This window comes from Cryptotermes secundus, unplaced genomic scaffold, assembly GCF_002891405.2.
Source record: "Cryptotermes secundus unplaced genomic scaffold, Csec_1.0 scaffold72, whole genome shotgun sequence".
Classification (NCBI taxonomy): Eukaryota; Metazoa; Arthropoda; class Insecta; order Blattodea; family Kalotermitidae; genus Cryptotermes; species Cryptotermes secundus.
Window position 1 is genome coordinate 3335 of NW_019730103.1, and position 25409 is coordinate 28743.

The following is a 25409-nucleotide window of genomic DNA, read 5'->3' on the forward strand; positions in this document are numbered from 1 at the left end:
GGCTGCGGTGTGCTTGGACATCGAAAAAGCTTTGATACCACGTGGTCCTCAGGTTTACTGTGTAAGTTATCAAAGTTGGAATTCTCGAAAAGTTTGACCATTGGGTCCATTCTTTCTAAACGTAAATTCAGGGTTTCGGTTGAAGGCGAACTGTCAACCCCAAGGGAAATGCAAGCAGGGGTGCCACTAAGTTCGGTCCTTTTCCCTACTCTCTTTAATTTGTATATAAATGATGCCCCCCAAACACAAGGCGTTCACCTGGCCCTCTTTGCAGACGACACCTGTCTGTATGCGACAGATCGCAAGGAGGGTTTTAATGTTAGAAAACTCCAGCGCGGTCTCAGCTCAATGGAGACCTGGTGTGAGCGCTGGAATATAAAAATTAATGAAGATAAGACTCAGGGGGTCTACTTCTCTCGTGGTCGTCGACCGCCTGAGTCTTGTCTTATTCTAAATGGACGAAATATTCCATTTGTAAATAGTGCAAATATCTAGGTGTAATCTTCGATAAGAGAGTGACTTGGAGATTACACATAGAAATGATCGAAGTCAAGCCCTTCAGAACATTCATTAGGGCATATTCCCTATTCAGAAGGGAGCGATTGAGCGCTAACACTAAACTGACCCTCCACAAAGCTCTTATTAGATCCGTAATGACTTAAGCTAGTCCCGCCTGGGAATTTGCGGCAGACACCCATCTAGTGAAATTGAAGCGCCTGCAAAACAAGGTTCTCCGCACCATTGGCAATTTTCCAAGGCGCACACCGGTCCGCCCAGGCCTTTTTCGTATTTACAATAATTTTTTCTACAATAAAATAAACAATAGAAAATCCCCACGGTCGTAAATTTCGGGTTTCTAGACCGGAAATTTTGACATATAGTGCAACAATTCTAGCAAGGTAGAAGAAATATGATGGCCGTATACAGCCGAATCATGTAATGTGGAAGAAGGGGGACTATACAGGATGTTTCACGACTTTAGGGTATAACTGCAGGAGGTGATTTCCTAGGTCTCTGTGATCAAGAAAGTTCATATAAACATGTCTCCGATTTTGGACGGTTACGGAGTTATGACCGTTTTCAACTCAGAATAGAAGGTAACGATTACTGACAATAAACGGAACAAAATAATAAACCAGCATGGTACATGATACATTTAAAGTATGAATGTAAAGTTAACTTCGTGAAATTACCTTTAATTTGAATTGATTGGCGCTTAAAGCTGATTTTCGAAAATGTCACCGCCGGCCGCAACACAGGCTGTCGCTGGGTTGTGAACCGCACCGGACATACCAACCCACCCCGCCTTAGGTAGCTCTCAAGTGTCGAGATAACAAGAACCCTCTGTCTGTAGCTGGCTAAAAATAGCGACCTGCCAGCTGACAGACGCGGTTCATACGAGGGCGTGTACAGGAATGAAAAAACAGTCATATCTCCGTAACCGTCCAAAATCGGAGACATGTTTATAAGAACTCTTTTGATCACAAAGACCTAGGAAATCACCTCCAGCAGTTATGCCCTAAAGTAGTGAAACACCCTGTATAATAAGATGCATTTAAGACAGAAATATATGTGGTATAAGTGATATATTAATGCAACAAGATGCCAAGATACGATATTAAGAAAAAACGCTGGGTGTCTCCGTTTTTCTCTGACAATTTAAACTGACGCACTTATATTGTTTCGAAAGAACTTAACCTGTTTCCAGACTACTTCGTCTCATGAGAAATTCTTTCCCAAGCCATATCTATTTTATTCTTCCTAACATAGTCTGGGTGGCGTTTGGCGTAGGTGCCAGGCTCCTGCTCAATTAACTGCACCAAGCTTCGGGCCATCTGAAGAAACAGATGAATTCCTGACGCGCGTTATAGAACAGCTGACAAGGAAACCACGCGGCAAAGAAATTGGCCGAACACCGGAGTGTGAATTGTGTGTTGTATCTTAGTGAATTAGGATTCCAGTCTTATGCGATTTGTTGTCAGAAAGTAATAAAATGGGTGAATATGGTAATGAAAATATGGTCAGGGACTGGCAAAGCGATCCCAAGAAACTTGGAAATCCTATAAAGCCAATTGAGGTTAGTTAGTCTTTTACTTATTAGCCCTGTGCTCTGCAACTGTGAAACAAGTTTTTTTTTTTGAAAAGCTAATAGTCGCTCAGCTAGCTAAGACATTTCCAGTCTGTAATATAACCCCGGAGCTTGTTATTATTGAATTGAATTGAATTTATTTACATTCTATAAATCCTAAGTAGGTTAGTACCTTTGGATACAGAACAAGTCAAAAGGTTACATACATAAGTACAGGCAATTTTAGCTTAAAAANCATTTGTTTGAGATCCATTTTAATGTTATCCTCCCATCGACTTATAGAACTTCAGGTGGTCTCTCCCCCATTCCGTTTTCCGACCAAAATTGTGTATGTATTTCCTGACTCTTCCGTGTGGACTGTGCTCTGTTGATCTCATCAGCCTTGCTTTGATTAACGCAATAATATTTGTTGAAAAATGAAAATCATAAAACCCTTCCTGCAAGTTGCTTCTGTTTGTGCCCCGATATTTTCAACACCATATTCTCAAACGCCCTCAGTCAAACCTTAACGTTATTTAAGATCATATAAAAGTGTAAGTACAGTTACTATTATTATTATTATTATTATTATTGGTGGGAAAGTCAGAAGGAAAGAGACCACAGGGAAGACCAAGGCGTAAGTGGGTGGACAATATTAGAATGGATAAATCTGGCTCAGGATAGGGACCAGTGGAGGGCTCTTGTGAACACGGTGATGAACCTTCGGGTTCCATAAAATGCTGGGAAATTCTTGAGTAGCTGCAGAATTGGTGGCTCCTCAAGAAGGGCTCAGCTCTGTGAGTAAGTAAGTAAGTAAGGTAGTAGTAGTAGTATAAGCTTTATATTTTGTGACAGGAAATGCAAAGACAAAAAAAGGGTGCTGAACTGAATGGTGGCAAGCATTCTCCAAATATGATCTGTGTGTAATTTCTTTGTAATTGGTGTTTTCATTTGCTACTGTTATTTCTGGATATCAGAATTTTGCCACATTTTTCAAGTATTTATAGGTATCTTATGATATTATTCTCTGTCGTAGTGATGGGACATGAATATGTACTTATGTTGCTTCGCATTTGTGTCTGAATTGTCCCAGTAAATTAACATCAGCAGCAGAAACCAGCATTTAATGTGACCCTTTCAATTCCAGTCCTTCCTGTTTTTCTGGGACCTTGGTAATGCCATGTGCTATAAATCAGTGGTGATAAAGAATGAGCACAACATTTTCTCTGAACTCATATTTTTGCAGGAAAAATGGAAATTGGTTTCAGCATTTCTTACGGTGAAAGGTTTAGTGAAACAACATATAGATTCTTTCAATTATTTTGTCAATGTTGAAATCAGGAAGATCGTCAAAGCCAATGAAAAAGTTTGCAGTGATGCTGATCCCCTGTTTTATGTAAAGTAAGTACTGGCATTCTGACATAGTATGTATTTAATTTCATATACATGCTGAGTGAAAGGTGTATGATGTTGCACACCAATGAAAAACAAGTTATCATTAGTAATAAACTCTGTGGTAGAACCAAAAATTTGAAAGCCCATGTGCATTGATTATGCAGGGCTCCAGCTATAATGCACACATATTATAATAGACATGATTATTATTCAGTTTTTGCATTTCAAATTTGAATTATCAACTTCAGATTTCTCTTAGTAAGATTCAAATTAATCTCATTAGCTTCTTGCTAGGGCCAGTTGTCTTCAAGATATCTCCTCGACATGGACCACACAGAAAACACAGCCTCTCTGTTGTTGAGGAATGTTTACCGCGAGTACATGTTTACTGAGCCGATGCTTAGAAACGGTTGCATAATGCTGTTGTTCTATTGTGTGCATTACATAGTAATGGCTGCTGTATACAGAGTCATCTCTTAGCAATGGGTTTTTACACCACAGTACATTTTATGTGATTCCTGCACTTTATTGCCTTTTTATAGTTCATTGTTCTAGAACTTAGTTAAAACAAGTTTTAATTATTTTTTAATTCAACGATAATCCAAAATAGATAAACTTTATAAATATCTAATAACTCAGAAATAGCGTTGAGTGTTTATATTGAGATAGGCACAGTCAGTTTTATACTCTTGTCCAAGTAAAATTAAGTCAGATCTTGCCTAATTCACTGTTCTCTCCACATTTTCTGTTTTTTGTTAATATAATGTGCACTTATAGTATAGATATTTGTAACTGATTTGTGTGCTTCACCAAATGATGACCATTTAGGGTTGAAAAATATTTAGTTGGAAATAAAAAAGAATTAAGTTTTTGAGCCTGAGTTTGTGTGACAGTTAATCTTATGGCTTTGAAGTAAACAAAAACAAGGATATAGTCTTGTAAAAAATTCCTGAGGTCTCTTATTTCTGATAATAATTAAACTAAGTGTCCTCCCGCCTGCATTAATAGGTCCCCATGTGTATTAATGTAGATTTTATTGAAACATAGTTGAATATGCTGTTACAACTATTGCTAAATTAAAATTTAAACTTTTTTCCCCCAAAGGTAATTAAGCAAATGGGAGTGAACATGCCAGAATTGTTGCACTGCACATATGTTTCCTAACTTGTTAAATAATGATGTGATATCATTATATGACTGATTGCCATAACACTTATCTTCAGATAGGTGGTAGCCTCAAATGTTATAGCTTTTCTATTTCACATTCTGAGATAGCAATTAGGAAGCACTAATTTCATACCAACCCCTGGTTGTTTTGTTGAAGATATTTGTCACCTCACTGTGACTTTGTTTCAGATACCTGAATGTAAGTGTAGGTACACCAGATGTTGAAGAAGCATATAATATTTCGAAGTCTACAACCCCACATGAATGTAGGCTTCGTGATTTGACATACTCAGCTCCTATCACAGTAGATATAGAATACACACGTGGGAACCAGCGGGTTGCAAGAAATAATCTGTTGATTGGCAGGTATGATTAATTTTCATAAAATATTTGGCACAGTGCTAACTTTTTGTTACTCTGTTATGTTGTGAGATCTTTGTTGCATTCAGACTGAAAGTACTGAAGTTTGTCTCATGACCAGATCTGTATAACACTTCAGATATACTTAATATTTATACATACATACATATCCTTTATTTTCCATAAATATCCATACAGGCAGCAGACCCAGGATGTAGAAATAGTCATATCAAATATATACACAAGGTCACATAATGAAGATCACCCACATTAACTAATTAACACATACAGTAATATTAGGTAAAAAGATAATATCTTTGTAAGATTTGAGGCTTTCATGGCGGTGACNTAATATCCTGATTAACAGACATAATTTGAAAGTAACTACAACATAGCTTGAATTAATATAACTCTTCACATCTCCTATACTAACTGTATTAAAATACAGTGTTAAAACATTCAAATTTATGTACATTTATAATTAAAATACTCATTTAATGCATAAAAAGAGTTAGCATGTAAAAATCTTTTTAGGGAACGTTCACAGGATTTCTGGTTATTGGATAATTGTTTGAGCTCTTTAGGCAGATGATTGTAGATTTTTATACCCGAATAATATGCACCCTTCTGAACTTTAGGAAGTGAAGTACTCGGGGGGGGGGGCTAAATCCGAAAAGTAGGGAGGATGGGGAATAATAACCATGTTGTTAGTCACAAACTGTGGCTTTCAGGGATGTGTGGGGAGGCGTGTTTTTGTGATGAAGGAGAAATGCGGTGCATGTTCAAATTTTCTGGTAAGATCTCCTGGCAGACTCCATAACTGATCACAGCAGTCTCTACAAGCTCATGGATTGTTCGGCGACGGTCTTCGTGGTTGAGTTCTAGAATTTTTTCAACATTTTCTGTCATTTTTCTGGTGCTTGGTCACCCTGAATGTTCATCACCTGCAACTGACACTCAACCAGCCTTGAAGTGTGAATGCCATTCAAAAAGCGCTGTCCAGTTCAAAGAATGTCCTCCAAAAGCCTCATGAAGCATTTCAAGGGTTTCGGTAGCAGATTTACAGAGCTTCACGCAAAACTTGATGCGGACACGTTGCTTGATTCTGCCATCCATTGCAGACAAACATGAAGTAGAGAAAGGACTTACATAGAAACAGTGCATGTTCACAGCCCAGTGTCACATGGCAGACTGATGCAACAGGCTTTCAGAAGTGTGACCTTGGCCCCCCCCCCTCTCATCTTCTTTCACTGATGCAGTTACAGCAATAAGAGTCCCGGAACTTTCCGATAGCACCTTGATGTGTAGTTTGTGAGATTTGAGGTTCTTACTATGAAGGATGCTGTTGTCTGGAATGTGACACCACTGAGAAATTCACTGGCATTCCAGTGAAATGTACTGCCCCCATTTTCAGGGTTCAGGAGTAAGCCAAGAAACCAGAAATGTCCTGACTGCATGCATGTTATGTCCATGGTTTGCTGTTTGTCCTGAAGGTGGAGCTAGTATATTTCTCTGGAACCTTGACAAACCTCTACACACTACACAGCAGTACATCCCTGAAGATAGTATGTCTCTTATTAAGCTGCTGGTTTTTTCTCTGAAAGTTGCTGGATTCTGTACTCTATATATATATATATATTGGTGTTGCTCTTTTATGTAGCCAACACAAGATACTGTATATTTCTGTGTGTTCTCTAGCTACAAATAAGTTTGGTAATAAACTGAATGTGTATTCTGAAGTACTCGTATGTTTCTTGCTTTGCAGAATGCCCATCATGCTGCGTAGTTCTAATTGTGTTCTCGCTGGCAAGTCTCAGTTTGAGCTTGCAAAAATGAATGAGTGTCCTCATGATCCTGGTGGTTACTTTATTGTTAAGGGGCAGGAAAAGGTGAGATTATTCAGTAACATTGTGCGCAACTGTATAGACGTGTGCATCTTTTTAATGGAACTAATTATTGAATTATATGTATATATATACAGTCTACTTTTTTTTTCTTTGGCACTACAGCCCCAGTGGGCCTAGGCCTACCTCCATGAACTTCTCCGCTCATATCAGTTTTTCTAGATCTTACACATTCGGTAGGACTCCTTGGGCGGGTGATCAGCTCATCACAAAGCTTCTACCTGTACACAAACACAGAAAAACGCACAAAAACATCCATGCCCTGAGTGGGATTCGAACCCACGACCTCGGTTTCCAAGCGAGCGAAGACAGTACATGCCTTAGACCGCTCAGCTACCGTGACCGGCCTGTACAGTCTACTTACTATGCCTTAATCCTGATGTAAACATAAAAAGAGAAAGCTATCCCTCTAAAAGGCCATGGAGAGGCCAGTAGGCTTGTGAGAGGTTGAAGCTCCCACATTTTGTAGATAATTGGCTCACAAATGACGGTGAGATTGTCAGCCTTACGTGCCAGCCGCCTTTTACCCCCAGGAAAATTCCTGGTACTCATTTCTGTCAGAGGCTGAGTAGACCCCAGGTCCATATTGCGGCTGGAAGGAGTAGGTAAATTGAAAAATCCTGTGGCCTCATCCAGACTTGAACCACAACCATCCAGTTTATAGCATAGTGCCTAAGCCAACTATACTACTGCATGCCCCAGCTGTAAACATGGGAAAAAATATTCTTCCTCCTGAAGCTGCTGTGACTGGCATATTTTCCTTTTGCCTCTCTCACATCAGAAAATTGCCCACTGTTGTACAATCAATATCAACATGTCGTGTACCAGTCACCATTGGACATGCTTTTCTACTACAAGGGCAGCAGACTCCAACTTTAATATATGATGTAATAACATGCAGTTATTATCAATAATAAAGACTACTAGAAAAATGAGTCACTGTGAAGTAGTGGATTTATTCCTGAAGTCAGAATCAGAATCAGTCAAAGATGTCACTAGAAGTTTCAACATCTCCAATGTTTATAACAGGCTGATTCATTACTTTACCCATTTCCCACACCCTTTGCTCTCTCTGGGTGCCACTTCATAGCAGTGACTCTCATAACCCTGCATTTACCAGCTGGCATGCCTCCCTAAGTTCAAAGATTTTGTCATGTCTGTCCATTTGATTGACTCCCTGCCATCTCGATAGATTTCAAGTTATGATGACCAGTTTAGAAACATCTTGGCCCGCTTTCTTCACATGTTGGTCTACAGCAGGGGTTGGTAACCTCTTTGTATGAGGAGGCCACACTGTCCAGAAGGGAAGGATTTGTTGGGCCATGTAGGTTTTATTGCAAAATGAAAGAAACGAAATGACTCACATAGGTTCGATTTGTTCATTCTTTATGAAATATACTGTTATGAACCCTCCAGAAGCTTCAGAACTGCAAAAAAATGTATCATGGCTAAAAAATTTACAAAATAGCAACTGAATTATAGCTGAATTTTAGTAGCAAGAAACTGGATAACTGTTTGGAAGGTGTTGATATGAGTAAACAGTGATGCATGAAGTCATCATTTATTCTTGAGTGAAACTTTGATTTGACAGATTTCATTCTCAAAATTGTTTGCTCACATACATAAGTGCTTCCAAATGCAGTCAGAATTTTTGGTCCAAATTTTTTCATGTTAGGAAATTTTGAATCTGCGAGATATTTGTAAAATTTGGCATTTTGTAGAATAGTGACTCCGTGTGTAACAAAGAAACTCTGTGTGGTAGCTGAGTATATTAACAACACCTTAACCTCTTTCTAAGTCAGCACATTTCTAAATTGAATTTTAAGTTCATTTCATTTCAGGCTTGAGTTAATGAATGTAAAAATTATTCACAGTGATGTTCAGTGTATTAGTACATCCTTTACATTGATAAATGTCCCGTTATACAGGTGATTCTCATTCAAGAACAGTTATCACGCAACAGGATGATAGTGGAGGAAGATCGTAAAGGAGGAATTCAGTGTCAGGTGACCAGTAGCACTCATGAGAAGAAGTCCCGAACCAATGTGATTGTGAAGAATGGGAAGTACTACCTGAAACACAACACTCTGCAGGATGTATGTATACTGATAGTTGGCAGAGATCAGCGAGCACTTCAGTCACTTCATGTTTCCTTCACTGAAGTGAAACCAGTGCTTTCTGAAAGGAGTTTAATGTTTTGCAGTTCAGATATGTTGTGTTGCCAGGGAACACTGGTTCTCATAGTGATATCTTTTCTGGAGAAACTTCATTCATATTGTCTTGTTTGTGGATTGTTTAATGGTGTGCTCAATATCAAAATTTTATAATGCTGAGTAGTAGGATGGCTTATGAATTGGAAAGGATTTGGAAGGAAGTGGTCATAGATTAATCGAGGTACTATTTCGGCATTTGCCTGGATGCACTGAGGAAAACTGCAAAATGCCCTGGTCAGGATAGGGTCTTGGCCAAGATTTCAAATGAGCTCTTTCTGAATGCAAGTTCAGAGTGCTAACTCTAGATCAAGCTCTTCAATTTTATGCATCTTATGGTGAAGTTTCCAATAGAGAATCTGTTTGCATCACACAGTGAAATTATTATTATATTTAATGGCAAATGTGGTTTCACCTGGTGACAGTGGTACTACAATAAGCCAGCAGACAGATAACACACATAATCACATTCAAACAAAACAGAGCACGTAAACATTAGTAGAAAAAAATAACATTAGTAAAAAATTAAAACATATAATTAACAAACAGCAATGAATGCATAATGTCTTCAGTTCAGAACCTTTTGTGTTATTTTCTTCTCTTTAAAACTTAAAGATTAAAATATGCATGTATTAAAATTTTGCATGTGGTTTTGTATGACTGTGAAACTTGGTCTCTGACATTGAGGAAAGAATATAGACTGAGGTGTATGAAAACAGGGTGCTGAGAATATCTGGATTGAAGAGGCTTCAAGTAGGAGAAAATTTCATAATGAGAAGCTTCATAACTTGTATTCCTCATCACATAACCAAATATATTTAGAATGATCAAGTTAAGGAGGATATGATGGGCAGGGCATGTAGCACAAATGGGAGAGAAGTGGAATACATATAGGATACAGGTGGGAAAACTAGAAGGAGAAAGACCGCTATGAACACCAAGATATAGGTGGGTGGATTTTAGGCACAACAGAACACTGTAGGTCACGGTGCAAGGGCCAAGAAGGCCCACCCCTTATACATTCATTCATTCATAGGTGGGTGGATAATATTAAAATGGATCTTAAGATAGATGGGATGGTGTGGTATGAACTGGATTGATCTGGCTCAGGATATGGATCAGTTGAGGGCTCTTGTGGACATGGTAATGAACTTTTGGGTTCCATAAAATGTTTGGAAATTCTTGAGTAACTGTGCAACTGGTAGTTTCTCAAGATGGGCTCAGCTCCATTGAATTAGTTAATTATTATGTGTTTAATTTATCAAGGAAATGTATTATTTACAGGACATACCAGTTGCAATCATATTTAAAGCCATGGGAGTAGTGTGTGATCAAGAGATTGTTCAGATGATTGGAACAGAAGATCACATAATTCAGCGGTTTGCCCCTTCATTAGAGGAATGTCATAAAGCAAACATTTTTACACAGAATCAGGCGTTGAGGTAATGGACTTCCAAGGATCGCTGATTCATAATTGAACCGTTTTGCTTTGTGCTACAACACATTTACATATAGGATTTTAGTTTCTCATAGCAGTTGATACGAGAAGTTCTGTCTTCTTGGATATAACTTCATGTCCATTGAAAGTCAACTGATTTTTTGATGGAGCTCTGCTTGCTACCTGCTTCATGCTAGTTTCTTGCATGGCTTAGTCTTCAACCCTGAAAATGGAGGTGACATGTTCCGTGAAACATCAGTTGACTTCCAGCAGACTACATGGCGTTATATTCCATTACATGACAAGAAAAACTAGAACTAAATTAAAAATTTAGACAGTTTGAGTTACATATATGAAATTCTAGAAACACTTGCATTGGCTTCTGATGTCTAACATTACCATGAAGATACATATTATCCCCATAGAAAATTTATGGAGATATTTACTCATATAAGTTATTTGGCCTGATGTTACTTCTCTTGTTCTGCAAGACAAAAGACAAGTATATCGTCCATATTGACACTATGTTCTTATTGCACAGAAGGTACAGAATACTTAATCCTGCTCTTTAATTATTTTTATGATTAAGGTAATATATACTCTCTCAAAATTTTAATAGTAAAGCATGTCGATTTTAATGTTTAAACTTATTCTGCTTTTATTGACCTGGAAAGAACCTTTGGTAAAGTTAATTGCATTAAATACTTTGGAAATGCTGACAGCAAATGCTTTACCTGATCATATCATTGGTGGTGTGCATATTGTAGCATACAAGCCTTGGTGAAAAAGAAGTTTGAGGAGATTGCATGAAGCAGCAACAGGCCACATGGCTGAAAGCTGGAATAGCATAGAACAGTGGCAGAATCTGGTTGGTTCTACAGGAGTGGTCAGTCATGGAACCCACGGTTACAGGCATGCTTCCGTGCATCAGATCCGTCAGCATGCAACCGTTGCAGTCCACGGATCTGAATGTTAATGTTTGCTAACATCCACGGATATTTTGAAGTTAGGCAATTCCATCAAGTGTAGTTTGAGTGGGAAAATTTGTTTTCCTTGTGTTGGTACCATACACCTCTAAAGTGTATTATTCTGCTTGACCGTTGCCATGTGGACAAGGGCCACAGAAGTTACGCAGATATAGTGTGGAGGTAGTAGAGAAGAACAATGCCTTCATGTTAACACATCCTATGGTTGGTGCTATGGTGGCAATGCAACAGTAGTAACTAATGTGTGTGAAGGCATGTTGAATAATCATTGCTAAACATTTTCTATTTTAGGTATTTGGGATCAAAGACAAAGCAGAAGAGATTTTTCTCCTCTGCTCCAAAGAAGTCACCAGTTGATGAAGCACGAGACCTCTTGGCTACAATGGTACTTGCCCATGTTCCTGTAAGTTGTTATGTGCTCGTAATTCACTGTTTAGAAGAATGAAATGCGTTCTGAAAAGTGTGTGCTGACATGTTTTGTTGATTATGTAACATTCTTCAGTAGTGAATTTCATAAAATGAGGTTGGCCTCAAATTTCAGCCTTAACTTTGAAATTTTTGTTTACATGTCTGTGGAGGTTGTGCCGTCAAAATACATTAATTCATTAAAATAAATAGAGAGTAATTTCAGACTTCTTGTGTGAGTTGCTGCATGTAATGTCTGAAGCAGTTGGACCTTCAAAGAATGTTCATGCAGTTTGTTTGAATCATGTGCTTATGCTTAATGAAATGCAAATACTTTTCAGCAACTTCTTGGATACCTTTGAGATTATTTCCCTGTATATATACCACCATCTGCTCACTAGTTTCAGCAACTGTAGGCAAAAATTTAAAAACAGAAAGTTACAAAACTATAATTTTACTTATTATTTTATATACGTGTGAAACATGGTCTCTTGCATTGATGGAAGCAGGAGAGAATTGCGGAATGTGGAGCTTTGTAATTTGTGCTCTTCTCCAGTTATTATCAGGGTGATGAATTCATGAAGGCTGAGGTGGATGAAATGTGTGACATGCATGAATAAATGAAATGAGATGCATACAGTTTCTTGGTCAGAAAAAGTGAAGGGAAGTCACCGTGTGAACGATGTAATGTTAGATAGTGAGTGGGTAGAGAACGTGTTAATATGGCTCAGGATAGGGACCAGTGATGGTCTCTTGTAAACCCATTCAGATTCCATAAAATGTGTGGAGTTAAGTGACTATCAGCTTCTCAAGAAGGGCTCTGCTGCATAGAGTTAATTGGTCAGGGAAACAGTGAACACAGGTGTTGTTAGAGGGTCAGTCATTTGCCTGCATCCACTCCCTACTTACATGTACATTTCTGTTGACACCAGTAACAAAGCATGAATGCAGACACAGAGAGCCTGTAGATGGAACGAAAGCCACAATACCAATAAGAACTGGAAAAGCATTCAGGGTGGAGTAGCTGCTGTGCAGATGGGTAGGGATGAATCTGTGTCCATTCTTTCCCTCACTCAGAATTTAGTTCACTCTGTGTTATGGATTTGCTGTAATTATTATAGGTGGAGAATTTCAACTTCAAAATGAAAGCAACGTATACAGCCCTGATGGTCCGCAGAGTCATTCAAGCGCAAGGTGATACAAAAGTGATTGATGATAGAGACTACTACGGAAACAAGAGGCTGGAGCTTGCTGGCTCACTGCTTGCACTCATGTTTGAAGATCTGTTTAAGAGATTTAATTGGGAAGTAAGAATGACATACATTTAATCTGTGTCTGTTATTTTAGAAACTGTTTCTTTTTTCTTGCATGGCAGTACATTTTGCAGTTGAATATACCGGTATATGAATAAAGTGACTGTATTTGCACAGCAAAAATGGTATGGAGAGGTCAGTTCTGACTTTCCGCACATTTGCATGTTTTACTTAAACATGTTTTGATTAAATTTTGTACTGAGCTAGAGGATCTGCACTGAAAATTTATCTGACAAATTGATTTTATTCTATATTAATCAGTAAGTTCTGATTTGCATGACACCCCAAATCAGACTTTATAAATTTTCTCAGAAATGGCTCATCATGCCAGAAATTTGTTTGTGGTATAATGTATAGTTTATATCAAGAATATGCTCTGGTTTAGAGCATTGCAAAGGTTTAAATAAGGTCATGGTGTTTTAAGGAATCTGCTACTTTCATCTTTGTGGTAAGATTTACATTTCTTATTGAAATTACTGTGTGTATCTGTGTGTGTGCGTGCATATTAAAGTAAGCATTTGCTAAACCTCACATGAAATTTAGTTGTTGACTATGTAATTATGAATAACATTTTTTTAAACATTCTCTTTGCAGTTGAAAATGATAGCAGACAAGAATATTCCGAAGATTAAGGCAGCTCAGTTTGACATTGTGAAGCACATGAGACAAGACCAAATCACAAATGGACTTGTGCATGCGATATCCACAGTAAGTTGACAAAAAATGGTGGACAATATTCACTTATCCTTCTCGCTTAATCTCTTGGCTGAAAATTCTCTGTGTAAATAACTTCACCAGAATTACTTCTCTTTATATAAGTTATATATATATATATATGTTAATGATTTTATGATATGCATTTTAAATGGTTCCCTCTTTAAATAGTCTAATGAAATTCAGTTCTTATGCCCTCTGATGCCCAGCCTTATATTTCATGAAAGACTTTCTGGGCAATGATTCAGCAGTACCCCTAAGTCAGTAAAGCAGCATCAGGTACTGTTATGGTGAGTGGCTTCATGAGGACTCAGCACTGTTTTCCGAGTGAGTCACTGCTTCACCTTGATGTTGACTTGCCATATAATTTTAATTACTCTGTAATTAATACAGTAGGATAACTGCAGATAAAGTTACTGGGGAAACAATAATTTGTGAATATTTATTTTGGGGTTGTGTTGGAGATGCTTCACTCTTGCTGCAAGAACTTTATATGAATACATTTCTGTTAGTAAATGTTTAAAGTAAGTACATGCTAACTACTTCCAGCACACTTCTCATTGAGAAGACAGTGGCTCTGTTGGTCAAGGAAGTCTCTGCTCTGTATGGGATCCGAAGGTTCATTGCCATGTCCACAAGGGTCCACCACTCGGCCCTATCCTGAAATATTTGAATCCAGTCCACACCCCCACACTCTGTTTCTTTAAGGTGCATTTTCTTTCCACTATGCTACAAGCCGGAAGGTCACGGGTTCAAGTTCCGATGAGGTCATTGGATTGTTTCAATTGACCTAATCCTTCCAGCCACACTATGACCCTGGGGTCGACTCAGCCTCTAAGAGAAATGAGTACCAGGAATATTCTTGGGTGTAAAGGCAGCCGGCGTGTAGGGCTAACACCCTTGCTGCCATCTATGAGCCGATGAAATGTGGGAGCCTCAACCTCTCACAACCTTATGGGCTTCCACGACCTGTTGCATAGATACCTTTACTTTTTTTTAAATACTTTTCTTTCATCTACACTTTGGTCTCCGATGGAAGTATAGTTTGTATAAATATTTGGTTACTAATTCTAGTACACTTTTTGGTTTTAGACCTTATTTACTAATTCTAGGAATTAACTAAGTTTTTCTTTCTCTTTATCAAAATTGATGACCCCACTTCTTTGAGTATACTGTGTGGGGCTCTTGATGTGTAGTCTTGTCATTACTCCGATGACAACCCACTTCTTCGGAACAGTTTGTTGGCCCTGAAAAGGACCGTGGTTGCTGAGATGCTTGATCGGAGAGGTAGCGCGGCGCGCGCCGGTAAGGAGAAAGGCTAATTACGGTGAATGGCTGGTGAAAGGCTAGTGAGCACGGTCGTAGGAGATATGAGGCAGTGGCTACACCAGATGCCCAGTGGGTCGGACAGTAACACGACCACCGGCGAGTCCAGGCGCGGTGCCCCAGTGAGTCGGATGTGAGAGCGCCGGAGGGCCGAGGCAGTCGTGCCTGGCACAGCCTGCCGATGCCTCTGAAGACTGAGTGCTGGCGATGAAGCCTGCTGGCTGATGTTGCTTGGTGTGGCTTGATCATAGACTGAAGTAAACTGAAGTGAACTGAATACTCGGCGTTGGAGCTGCCCCTTTTTATACACTGCTCGGTGGGGTGGAGCGAAACTCGAAATTTAGGAGGAAGAATTGATTGGCTAGCGTGCGTAATGACGTAGATGCGAGCTAGCAGCGATTGCAGTATAAATACGAACGTTTGAAGCAATCTGATTGGTTAGCGCGCGTGATGGTGAAAAGTGATGTGAAGAGCGAGCGTTGCAGAAACGCGTGATAATGTGGGATGTTCCCACATCTGCTTTAGGAACCATACAATTGTGCAACCCTTAGTGACTGACTTTGGCTGGCAGATATAGGTAGTCTGAATGGGTCTGAATCGTTGAAACACTTTTATATGTAGTTTACTAGATAGTTGGACATGAGATCTGTGTCATATTTCAGTGAACAGCTGCACTTCCACTTGAGTTGAGTGTAGTGCAGACATTGTTTAATGTAGGAGCAGTATATCAGTACAAAGTGTGAAAAGTTCTAGTAAACTTCATTCATCAGTAATCTGTCAGACAGTCCACAGTCTCTTCCAAAACAGTTCCTCCACTTAATGTGATCTAGAGCTTTCTCCTTCAAATGACAGTATCCTCTTCTGTCCACAAGGTCATCCAGCATCTTCTTACGTCTTCTTCCTTGTCTTCTGGTTCGCATACATGGTGTCTGTTTTTGGAAAGAGACTATCCAGGAAAAGTGATAATGTGGTAGTTTTTCCATTTGCTTTCCACATTGCAGTACAACAGCCGTCCAAACCACTCTGGTCACGCCTGTTGCTATACGAACTTGAACCATCTCGAGCATCATTTGCTCTTTGCTTCAAGTCGCTGCTGATGATGCTGCTTCCAGCATGAGTTTTTGGTTTTGGTGTCTCTCTTCGTCTGATGCCTACCCTTTGACCTGTCCAGCAAGGGAGGCCCTGCCAGTAGCTATGCTACTGCTAGTATAGCTCCCAGGGTCCTTGGCATACTCAAACCCCCTCACCATGATAAGGTGGAGACACAAATGAGGGGGCTAGTAAACTTAACCATTAAATAAATCTACAGTAATTATTTAATTTATTAGCAACATCTGCTGGTGGTAGTCATAATTAGTACTGCATTTACATGTTATATCAGCTGATTAAATATCACATCTAACACATGCAGCAGAGTTTTTCCCTAAGAAGCGAGTAATTGTTCAAATAGTCAAGAAATTTCCAGCGTCTTATGGAACTTGAATGTTCTTTACTCTGTTCACAGGAGCCCATTATTGTCCCTGTCCAGAATCAGATGAATCCTGTCCACATCCTCTCACCCATTTTGTTGATGATCCAGTTTAATATTATCCTCCTCTCTGTGGCTGTCTCTTGCAAATAGTCCGTTCCTTTCAGGTTGTCTGACTGAAATCGTGGATGCAGTTATGTTCTTTCCCGTGTATGCTACATGCTCTACTTTCTTGACCTCTTTTATATGATCATCCTATTATTGTATAATACAAATTCCGATTTTTCACTTTAGGATTAAATTGTATATTAATTATTGTTTGAAGTGTAAAATAATACATTTCACATTGGCCTACCTGGTAGGCTGGTAGGTGACTGGATCCATATTCATTGTATAGAGTGCATGTATGTAGTTAAGGTTCCTCTTTGCTTGCCTGAAGCTAGCCGACATTCTAGTTAATGTGTTTGTGATAATGTCTGCTCTGAGTTTAATTCCCATCTCCGTGAACTACAGCAGAGTTGGGCAGTTTCCTGGTTCTCTAAAGAAATGAGGTGTAAGTTCAGAGTTTCTGGAAAACCATGGTGATGTTATGCATGATAATATTTCTGAAGGCTATTGTAATTTCCTGCAAGAGTAATAAAATTGAATGGTGTTCGTTTGAATATATGCAACTAACCAGGTAAATGTGGGCACAGATTAGAGGAATTTAAGTTGTGTTAGTGTAAGGGGTGTATGTTAAAGAATGAACGTTGACCCCATTCATTGTGCATACTGAGGATTGTGTTGCATGTTTGCAGGGTAACTGGACTATCAAGAGATTCAAAATGGAGCGACATGGTGTGACACAGGTTCTGTCAAGACTTTCATACATCTCAGCCCTGGGGATGATGACCCGTGTAAATTCACAATTTGAAAAGACAAGGAAAGTGTCTGGCCCTAGATCTCTGCAGCCGTCACAGTGGGGAATGCTGTGTCCCTCCGACACCCCTGAAGGAGAGGTGGGTAGGCACTGCAGCATGCAGGAATGTCATTACTTGTTACACATCTATATGTATGAAGTTGCAAGTTTTCAGTTCAGCTGCTACTTGTTCAGAAAGCACTTTTCAATGACAGATGGAGACTGTGTACACAGTTGAGCAGTAAGTGATTTAAAGCTGGAATTCAGTTAATTTTCTTCTAATAGAGCTTGACCCTTGTAGTACCAAATTTGATTAAATGGAGAACGAAATAATAGCCATCAGTATTTTGCAAATTGTTCCCATTGTAATCAGTAAGTGCAAATGCATACCTAACATACAAAAATCTGAATTATGAGGTTAATCTACAGCAAGCGCTCCTGCTTCTGATCACAAGCTTTCTTGGATTCAAGGTCATATATAACACTGCAGTATATACAGTATAAAATAGAAAACTTACAGCAGACGATTTTCCTGTGCAGCTTTAATGCCTTTAGAGTTGTCATAGAAGCCTGATTTGCATATGTCATTAGATAGAGAAGTAAATTGTATTTGTTTTGTTTTGCATCATCAATACAATTTGCATTGAAGCCTGTCATACTGTTTGACGGTACAGAGCCTCTGCATTTGTTCCAGGGACAGAAAGGAAGTTGCAGGTTAATTGATCAGGTCATTTACTTTAATTTAAAGTTGCATTTTTGGCTTCTTGTGTTAGGCATGTGGGCTTGTAAAGAACTTGGCTTTGATGACACACATCACCACAGAAGTTGAAGAAGCGCCCATTATCCGTCTTGCCTTCAACATTGGAGTGGAAGATGTGAATCTCCTAGGGGGAGAAGAAATCAATAGTTTTCAAGTGTACATGGTGTTTCTTAATGGTAAGAAAATGAGACCCATATAATCTACAAGTAGATTAAGATGAAATGTCTGTATATTAGTTACTGTAGGATTCTGACGATGGTGTACAACACATAGAGATATTGGGTTTTCGGCCTTTATCGACGATAGGTCCAGTGATTGAGGCTAGCTCTTTCTAAGGGACCCAACAGAATAGGTGTTTTCTCTAACCTGAGGATGGAAGCAGATCCAGTTTCCGAAACGTCGTGTTTTTCTTAGTTATCTTAAAACTAGGACAATGGATAAAGTCCGAAAACCCAATATCCCTGTGTGTCTGTATATTATTAGAAATCATATTATATCATCAATTAACAAACCAAATGTCTGTTTTAACATAAAATTTCTGCTCTGTATATGGAGAATGGGGAACATTTTATTCATTTTTTTTTATTTCACTACATCAGCTACTCTCTCAGAATACTCTCCCGTAGGTTTCATATTTACATGGTCGCATTTAACATTGTAAAATCTGGTGATGGTTACAATAGCGGACAGTGTCTGTTTTGCTGCTGTAGACACTCATACTCTTTGTATCTTCTGTGTTATTGATCATCTACTTAATGATGGTTTTGTAAAACCCAAACATGTAGTGGAGTAAGTACTGAACAGTATGTTGTTTTGTCTTGCTGATGTGTACATAGAAACTCTGTTCGCAAATGGAGTAAGAGCACTTTAACTGAACATCACTGCTAAAGGAGTAGCACATTCATATTCACAAGGGCACAGGTTAAAATTTTGGCCTAGAGACCAGCTGCCCTGCTGAAGGTTCCTTGTGGTTTTCCCCAGTCCCTACATCAGTTTCTGGGATAGTATCTCAAATTAGGCCATGACCACTTCCTTTCACATCTTTTCTGGTTTATTATTCATAAAGAAATCTGTTCAGAAAAGGGGATATGGTGCAGTTACTGGTGTGGCTGTTTGAATTCTTACAGGTAACATATTGGGTGTCATCAGAGATTATCAGCGCCTTGTACGAATATTTCGGATGATGAGGCGCAGTGGTTACATTAATGGGTTTATCTCCATTTATGCACAGCACCAGCACAGATGTGTCTATATCAGTTCAGATGGTGGCAGGCTTTGTAGGTAGGTTCTTCTGGAAAACGGGAAACATTGAAATATGAACATCCATGTTTCCTTAATTAGATCTGAAGTAAAACTTCATAAGGCTTGCTGCTGGAATAATAAGCCGCCTAGTCTAACAAATTTAACAGAACAGATAATATTTTATTATCTTGCTCTGAGGATGGCCACAAGATGTCGGAATGTATAAGGCTAGACATCTTCTTTGATATATTCTATTAAATTTGTTACACTGGCCAGCTAATTATTCCAATAATTAGTGAAGTGTAACAGCAAAGATGTCACATAGTTCATAAGGCTTTTTGATCTGTATTCTTAGCTTTAGTAACCCCATTCCTTGTTTAGTAGATTTGCATTGGCCATCAGGTACTGGTGTTAGAAACTGTAATTTATTCATAACTTAGTCATTTTTGTGGATATTCTGATAGTAGAATGATATTTTATGGATGTTTCATAAAGTTTTACTTTTAAGGAGAACCACAGTTGTCATCAATAGTATGAATGATGTGTATGACTTTTCCCCTAAGACTGTAAACATTGGCTGATGTAAGGGAATAATAGCAGAAAAGTGGAGTGTCAGTGTAGAGTGATTTACCTGATGATGGCCATAAATGGCTGAAAACATGCTGCAAAGTAAAAACAATATAAATTTATTCAATTTATGCAGGAATTTTGTCAACAGGACACAACATAACACTCAGATAACAATATTATGTACATGAAGGAAATTTAACACTAACCTTAATGACTTGGGATTATTGTAATTGAATGTTAAATGAGGGAAAATATCAAATTGAGAACATTAGATAAGATTCCATTGTATAAATAAGTTATTATAATTTATGATACGTGTAGGGACACGGAGATCTTCCGCATATGTTGCTTGTATTGTTTGCAGTAAAAATTGTTTACCCTTGTTCCCTGTTAGTTGTTGATGTTGTACTCCAAACCAAATGTATTATAGTCCAACTTACTTAATGTGTGGTGTAAATATTTAGCTAAATATGAGTGGATGATGAATTTCTACATGACTCTTCACTTTAAGAAACATTAAAATGAGTGAAATATTTTTAATTTTAAGGAATTATTTTTACCATTCTAATACCCATTAGAATTTTCATTTACAACAATGAATGTACGTGGTTCATAGTTCATAGTTCATATAGGAATCATAATAAAAATAAATGATTTACAATTTAACCATAGGTCAGGGTCTGTTATTCAGTACATGTGCACTTGGTCAGCTTTTCTATCTTCTCGCATGGCCAGCAGGAGTTCCATTATCTGCTGCATTTCCATTTTATATCAGTGAGGTACTCGATGCACAATAATTAGTGTGTGGCGCGTGTTAAAGTTCGAAGTCACTTCTGACACCAGTGTTGCGTGTTTTGTGTGTCACGCTACAAATAAGTTGACGCCGTCGTCTGATATATAGCGAATTTATTTCCTTCGCTCATTTACACACACTTTGCAGGCATTTACACTTGCAGTGTTACAATCACTGCTCACAATATTCCGGCGAGACTGAACTGTCCCCTCTGGCGGATATTCCGAGACTCCTTCTTTGAAGACTGATCCGAGACTGAAGGCTTCTCATCGAAGCTGGCCTATTTATACCCTCGCCGCTGCTAGGCAAATGGACCTTCTGTTATAACCATGGAGACGTTGCTTTGTTTGTCGTTACCATGGAGATTCGATGTTCTCGATACAACAGCTCACTGTTGGAATTACAGTATCGCTATTGTTACTTCTTATGCAACGGTCTGTTCTAGCGTTTCCATAGAAGTGACTTCTGGATTCCAGACACGTTACAGTATTTTAGGTATTGCTACAAACCATTTGAATTTCATGCCTGATACAAGTTACAGGATCAATCAGTATTAACACCTTCAGTTGAAGAGTTATATTTTCTGAGGGTGACAGCATGTAGTCCGTTGAAAGTCAGCTGACAGTTCAGAAGCATGTCATCTCTGTCTGCTGGCATATACTGCTTCATGCCAGTCTCTTGCTTGGCATACCCTTCAGCCCTGAAGAGGGAGGCAACATGTTGCTCCGAAATGTCAGTTTACTTCCAACGGACTACATAGCATTATATCCCAGAAAGTAAAAGCACTGTTGTGAGAACCTGAATTACAAATGTATTCTGGAGAACATTTTTTTCTGTTAATGAGAGTGAAGATTAATATTTTTTCTGTCTTGGTCATTAGTGATTAGTGTTCACATCTGCCTAGTAATAGTTATATATCCTGTTTACAGGCCTTACATTATAGTGGACAAGGGAAAGCCTTTGGTGAAGCAACAGCACATCCATGAGTTAATGCAAGGAGTCAGGAACTTTCAGGACTTCCTTAATGAAGGTAAAGCAAATTATCATACATTTATGCCCATTGCTAGGTAACGGCTTAGTAAATGCATTTCCGCAACACATGCGCACACAACAGTAGGACTTCTGTTGCTAGGTAATTGAGCGGTAAATGTGCCTTTGCAACCATAGAGGAAGCGATGTTATCTATGTGGTCTGCAACACACATTCTGACATATGACACATGTTTTCTATAGTTCGTTCCAAGTCTGTATAATGAGAGTGTATAGCTAGGAGTAGATTGAAGAATTAGCACTAGAGAAGTGGGTCGAGTTCTGGACGGTCAGCAATCCAAAGTGATTGAACAAGACTGCATAGTGATTTGAAGTGATGGTTCCTGGGATGAATCTGTTGCCAGGAGATGACCAGTGAAGGCTGAGAACACTAGCGCGTGCAACAGTGAGCTGGTGATAGTGCTATAATTGCCTGTAGTTCTGAACTGTGTAAATGTATACCTGTCAATGAATCCAACCCAGAGCCTATTATTATTCATTGTGGAACCGCAGACATGTGACAATATGGACTATGCCCTAATAGTGTTATAGATACGTTTAATTGTAAACTGCATTTACAACATTGGTATTACTTTGAAGCATACTGGTATGGCTCGGAGTTCACAAACAAGATGAAATGTAGTTACTATAGGATTCTGACGATGGTGTATAACACATAGAGATATTGGGTTTTCGAACTTCATCCATCGTCCTGGTTTTAAGATAACTAAGAAGAACACAACATTTCGAAAAATGGATCTGTTTCCATCCTCAGGTGAAGGAAAACACGTATTCAGTTGGGTCCCTTAGAGAGGGAAAGTCTCTAGTTCCAATAATTNGGAAAACGCGTTTTCAGTTGGGTCCCTTAGAGAGGGAAAGTCTCTAGTTCCAATAATTAAGACTGACTCTTTCTGATGACACCAAGTGGTTAGGAACGTTTCCTCCCCTATGCCTGATCCTGGAAAGAGAACAGGTTTCTGGAACATCACGTTTGAAAGTCCTTATGGTGATAGACATTTTCCAAAGTAACAGTCATGTTTAAAGTCAGTGGATGGGAAAGGAGCTCTAATAATTAAATAATTACATTGTAAGAGTTTTGTACTAACTGCAACTTCTACTGATTTTTGTTGGCAGGTTTGATTGAATATCTGGACGTTAATGAAGAGAACGATAGTCACATCGCTCTGAATGAGTCATACATTGATCCTCAGATGACTACACATCTTGAGATTGAGCCCTTCACACTGCTGGGAGTGTGTGCTGGATTAGTGCCCTATCCACACCATAACCAGAGTCCTAGGAACACGTACCAGTGTGCTATGGGGAAACAAGCTATGGGTATGATCAAGTATATGCACACTAATTTTTTATTATGTGTTTTATTATACTCATAAGTCAACAATTATGAATGTGGCAGTGGTTTGAAATTATGAGGTTATGTCCAACAGATTAGCTGCTGCTGCTGACTACTACTAATATGATCATTCATTGTCAGTAACATTTATAATTACAAACATTAAAATCAAATATACTTTGCTAGAATTCAGTCTCCACATGAGTACAGCATGCTCTCCCATGAACTAAATTATAGTTTATTTTTAGATTATAAATTTACATTATCTAAATATGAGAACAACAGAAACTTTGTAGAACTGTCACCTCTGCAGTAGGGATGCTGTCTCGAGTTATGCCCAGAACTCCTTGGTTAATTTTCCAAAACTTAGCCCTTTACAACAATAAAGTACACCATGCTTATTAGTGATTTTAATACTTATTTTTAAGTATCATTGTCATTAATTTAATACACGTGTAGTGTAACATGAAGATTTTATATACAGTTATGCTACTATATACTATTTATAAGGAAGTATGTGTTTTGTTGCCGGTCATGGTAGCCGAGCGGTCTAAGGCGTGCACTGTCTTTGCTCGCTCGGAAGCCGGGATCGTGGGTTCAAATCCCACTCAGGGCATGGATGTTTGTGTTCGTTTTTCTGTGTTTGTCTACAGGTAGAGGCCTTGCGACGAGCTGATCACTCGCCTAAGGAGTCCTACCGCATGTGTGAGATCTAGTAAACCGAAGTGAAACGGAGAGTTTCATGGAGGTAGGCCTAGGCCCAAATTGGGGCTGTAGCGCCACAGAAAAAAAAATGTGTTTTGTTAATCTACAACAAACCTGCATGTCCTTTTTTTTTTTTTATTATTTAGGAGCAATTGGGTACAACCAGAGAAATCGTATTGACACACTGATGTACAATATTGTATATCCTCAAGCACCAATGGTTAAGTCTCGCACCATAGAGCTGATTAATTTTGATAAGTTGCCAGCCGGCCAGAATGCAACCGTGGCTGTGATGAGTTACAGTGGTTATGACATTGAAGATGCGCTCATATTGAACAAAGCATCCATTGACAGAGGTAAGTGCATAAAATATGATATGTTTTCATGTGTACCCATAGTTCACAGTTGCCATATCTTATAACCATCAGTGCTGTTTCCTGACAGTGTATAGTAATGTCTCTTATTCTCCGGTCTTGCTGCACAGTCTATTGCAAATGATTCCTAACCACATGAAGACTTCCAAAAATGGCACCCTACTGCCCTTACAGCTACATTTTGATGGCAGCAAGTCCATGCTGTTGTAGTATGGTTACAGAAAAGAGCTTGATTTTATATTTTCTTTGGTATAACAAGCCGGAAGGTTCAAATCCCGATGAGATCATTGCATTTTTTTCAATTGACCTATTATTTTTGTTTTTTGCGCTACAGTCAAAAGAGCAAACCAATGTTTAAAACGTTTTGGGAGGTAAGTAATGATCCTGGTGCAGAAACATGAAAAGCTCATGCCTAAGATAGGAACATTGACACAGATATACTTTCTATGATATGGAGGCTGTCTTCTTTTGTTAATGTTTTTAACAGATTATTAACAAATATGTTATTTCATGTGCAGGCTATGGCCGTTGTTTGGTGTACCGTAATGCGAAGACCACATTAAAGAGATACGCCAATCAGACCTATGATCGCATACTTGGGCCTCTTGTTGATGCTGAGACCAAGAAGCCCACATGGAAGCATGACATCCTTGATGCAGATGGCATTGCTGCTCCGGGTGAAAAGGCAGAAAATCGACAAGTATGAATAGTATAATTAGTTTATTGTCTTTATGATCAGGAAGATGTTTGTTCTGCTGTTTTAAATAGAGACATATTTCTGTTGGTACCAGTTTACATCAAACAAGATGTTCTACAAATATTGATTTGGTCATCCTGAGGACATATTGGTTCTGTATTGGTAGATAGTTGTAACAGCATTTGTTGAAGTAAATTATTTTCTTCCTAGTTCACTTTGTTGTTATACAGTGTG

The 25409-nt window shown here is 38.7% G+C and overlaps 1 protein-coding gene across 1 annotated transcript in view; it reads left to right on the plus strand.

Annotated features, from left to right (window-relative positions):
• Positions 1–1921: 1921 nt before the first annotated feature.
• Positions 1922–25409, plus strand: part of LOC111866011 (DNA-directed RNA polymerase III subunit RPC2) — a gene marked incomplete at its 5' end in the record, with an annotated part of 31683 nt that continues 8195 nt past the window's right edge. Inside the window, 16 exon segments of the mRNA XM_023854487.2 lie at positions 1922–2077; positions 3315–3469; positions 4820–4996; positions 6756–6879; positions 8823–8990; positions 10389–10546; positions 11820–11931; positions 13055–13240; positions 13841–13954; positions 17552–17752; positions 18426–18588; positions 19540–19693; positions 21947–22047; positions 23180–23383; positions 24251–24460; positions 24997–25178. Of these exon segments, the coding sequence (XP_023710255.1) occupies positions 1994–2077; positions 3315–3469; positions 4820–4996; positions 6756–6879; positions 8823–8990; positions 10389–10546; positions 11820–11931; positions 13055–13240; positions 13841–13954; positions 17552–17752; positions 18426–18588; positions 19540–19693; positions 21947–22047; positions 23180–23383; positions 24251–24460; positions 24997–25178 (2493 nt within the window).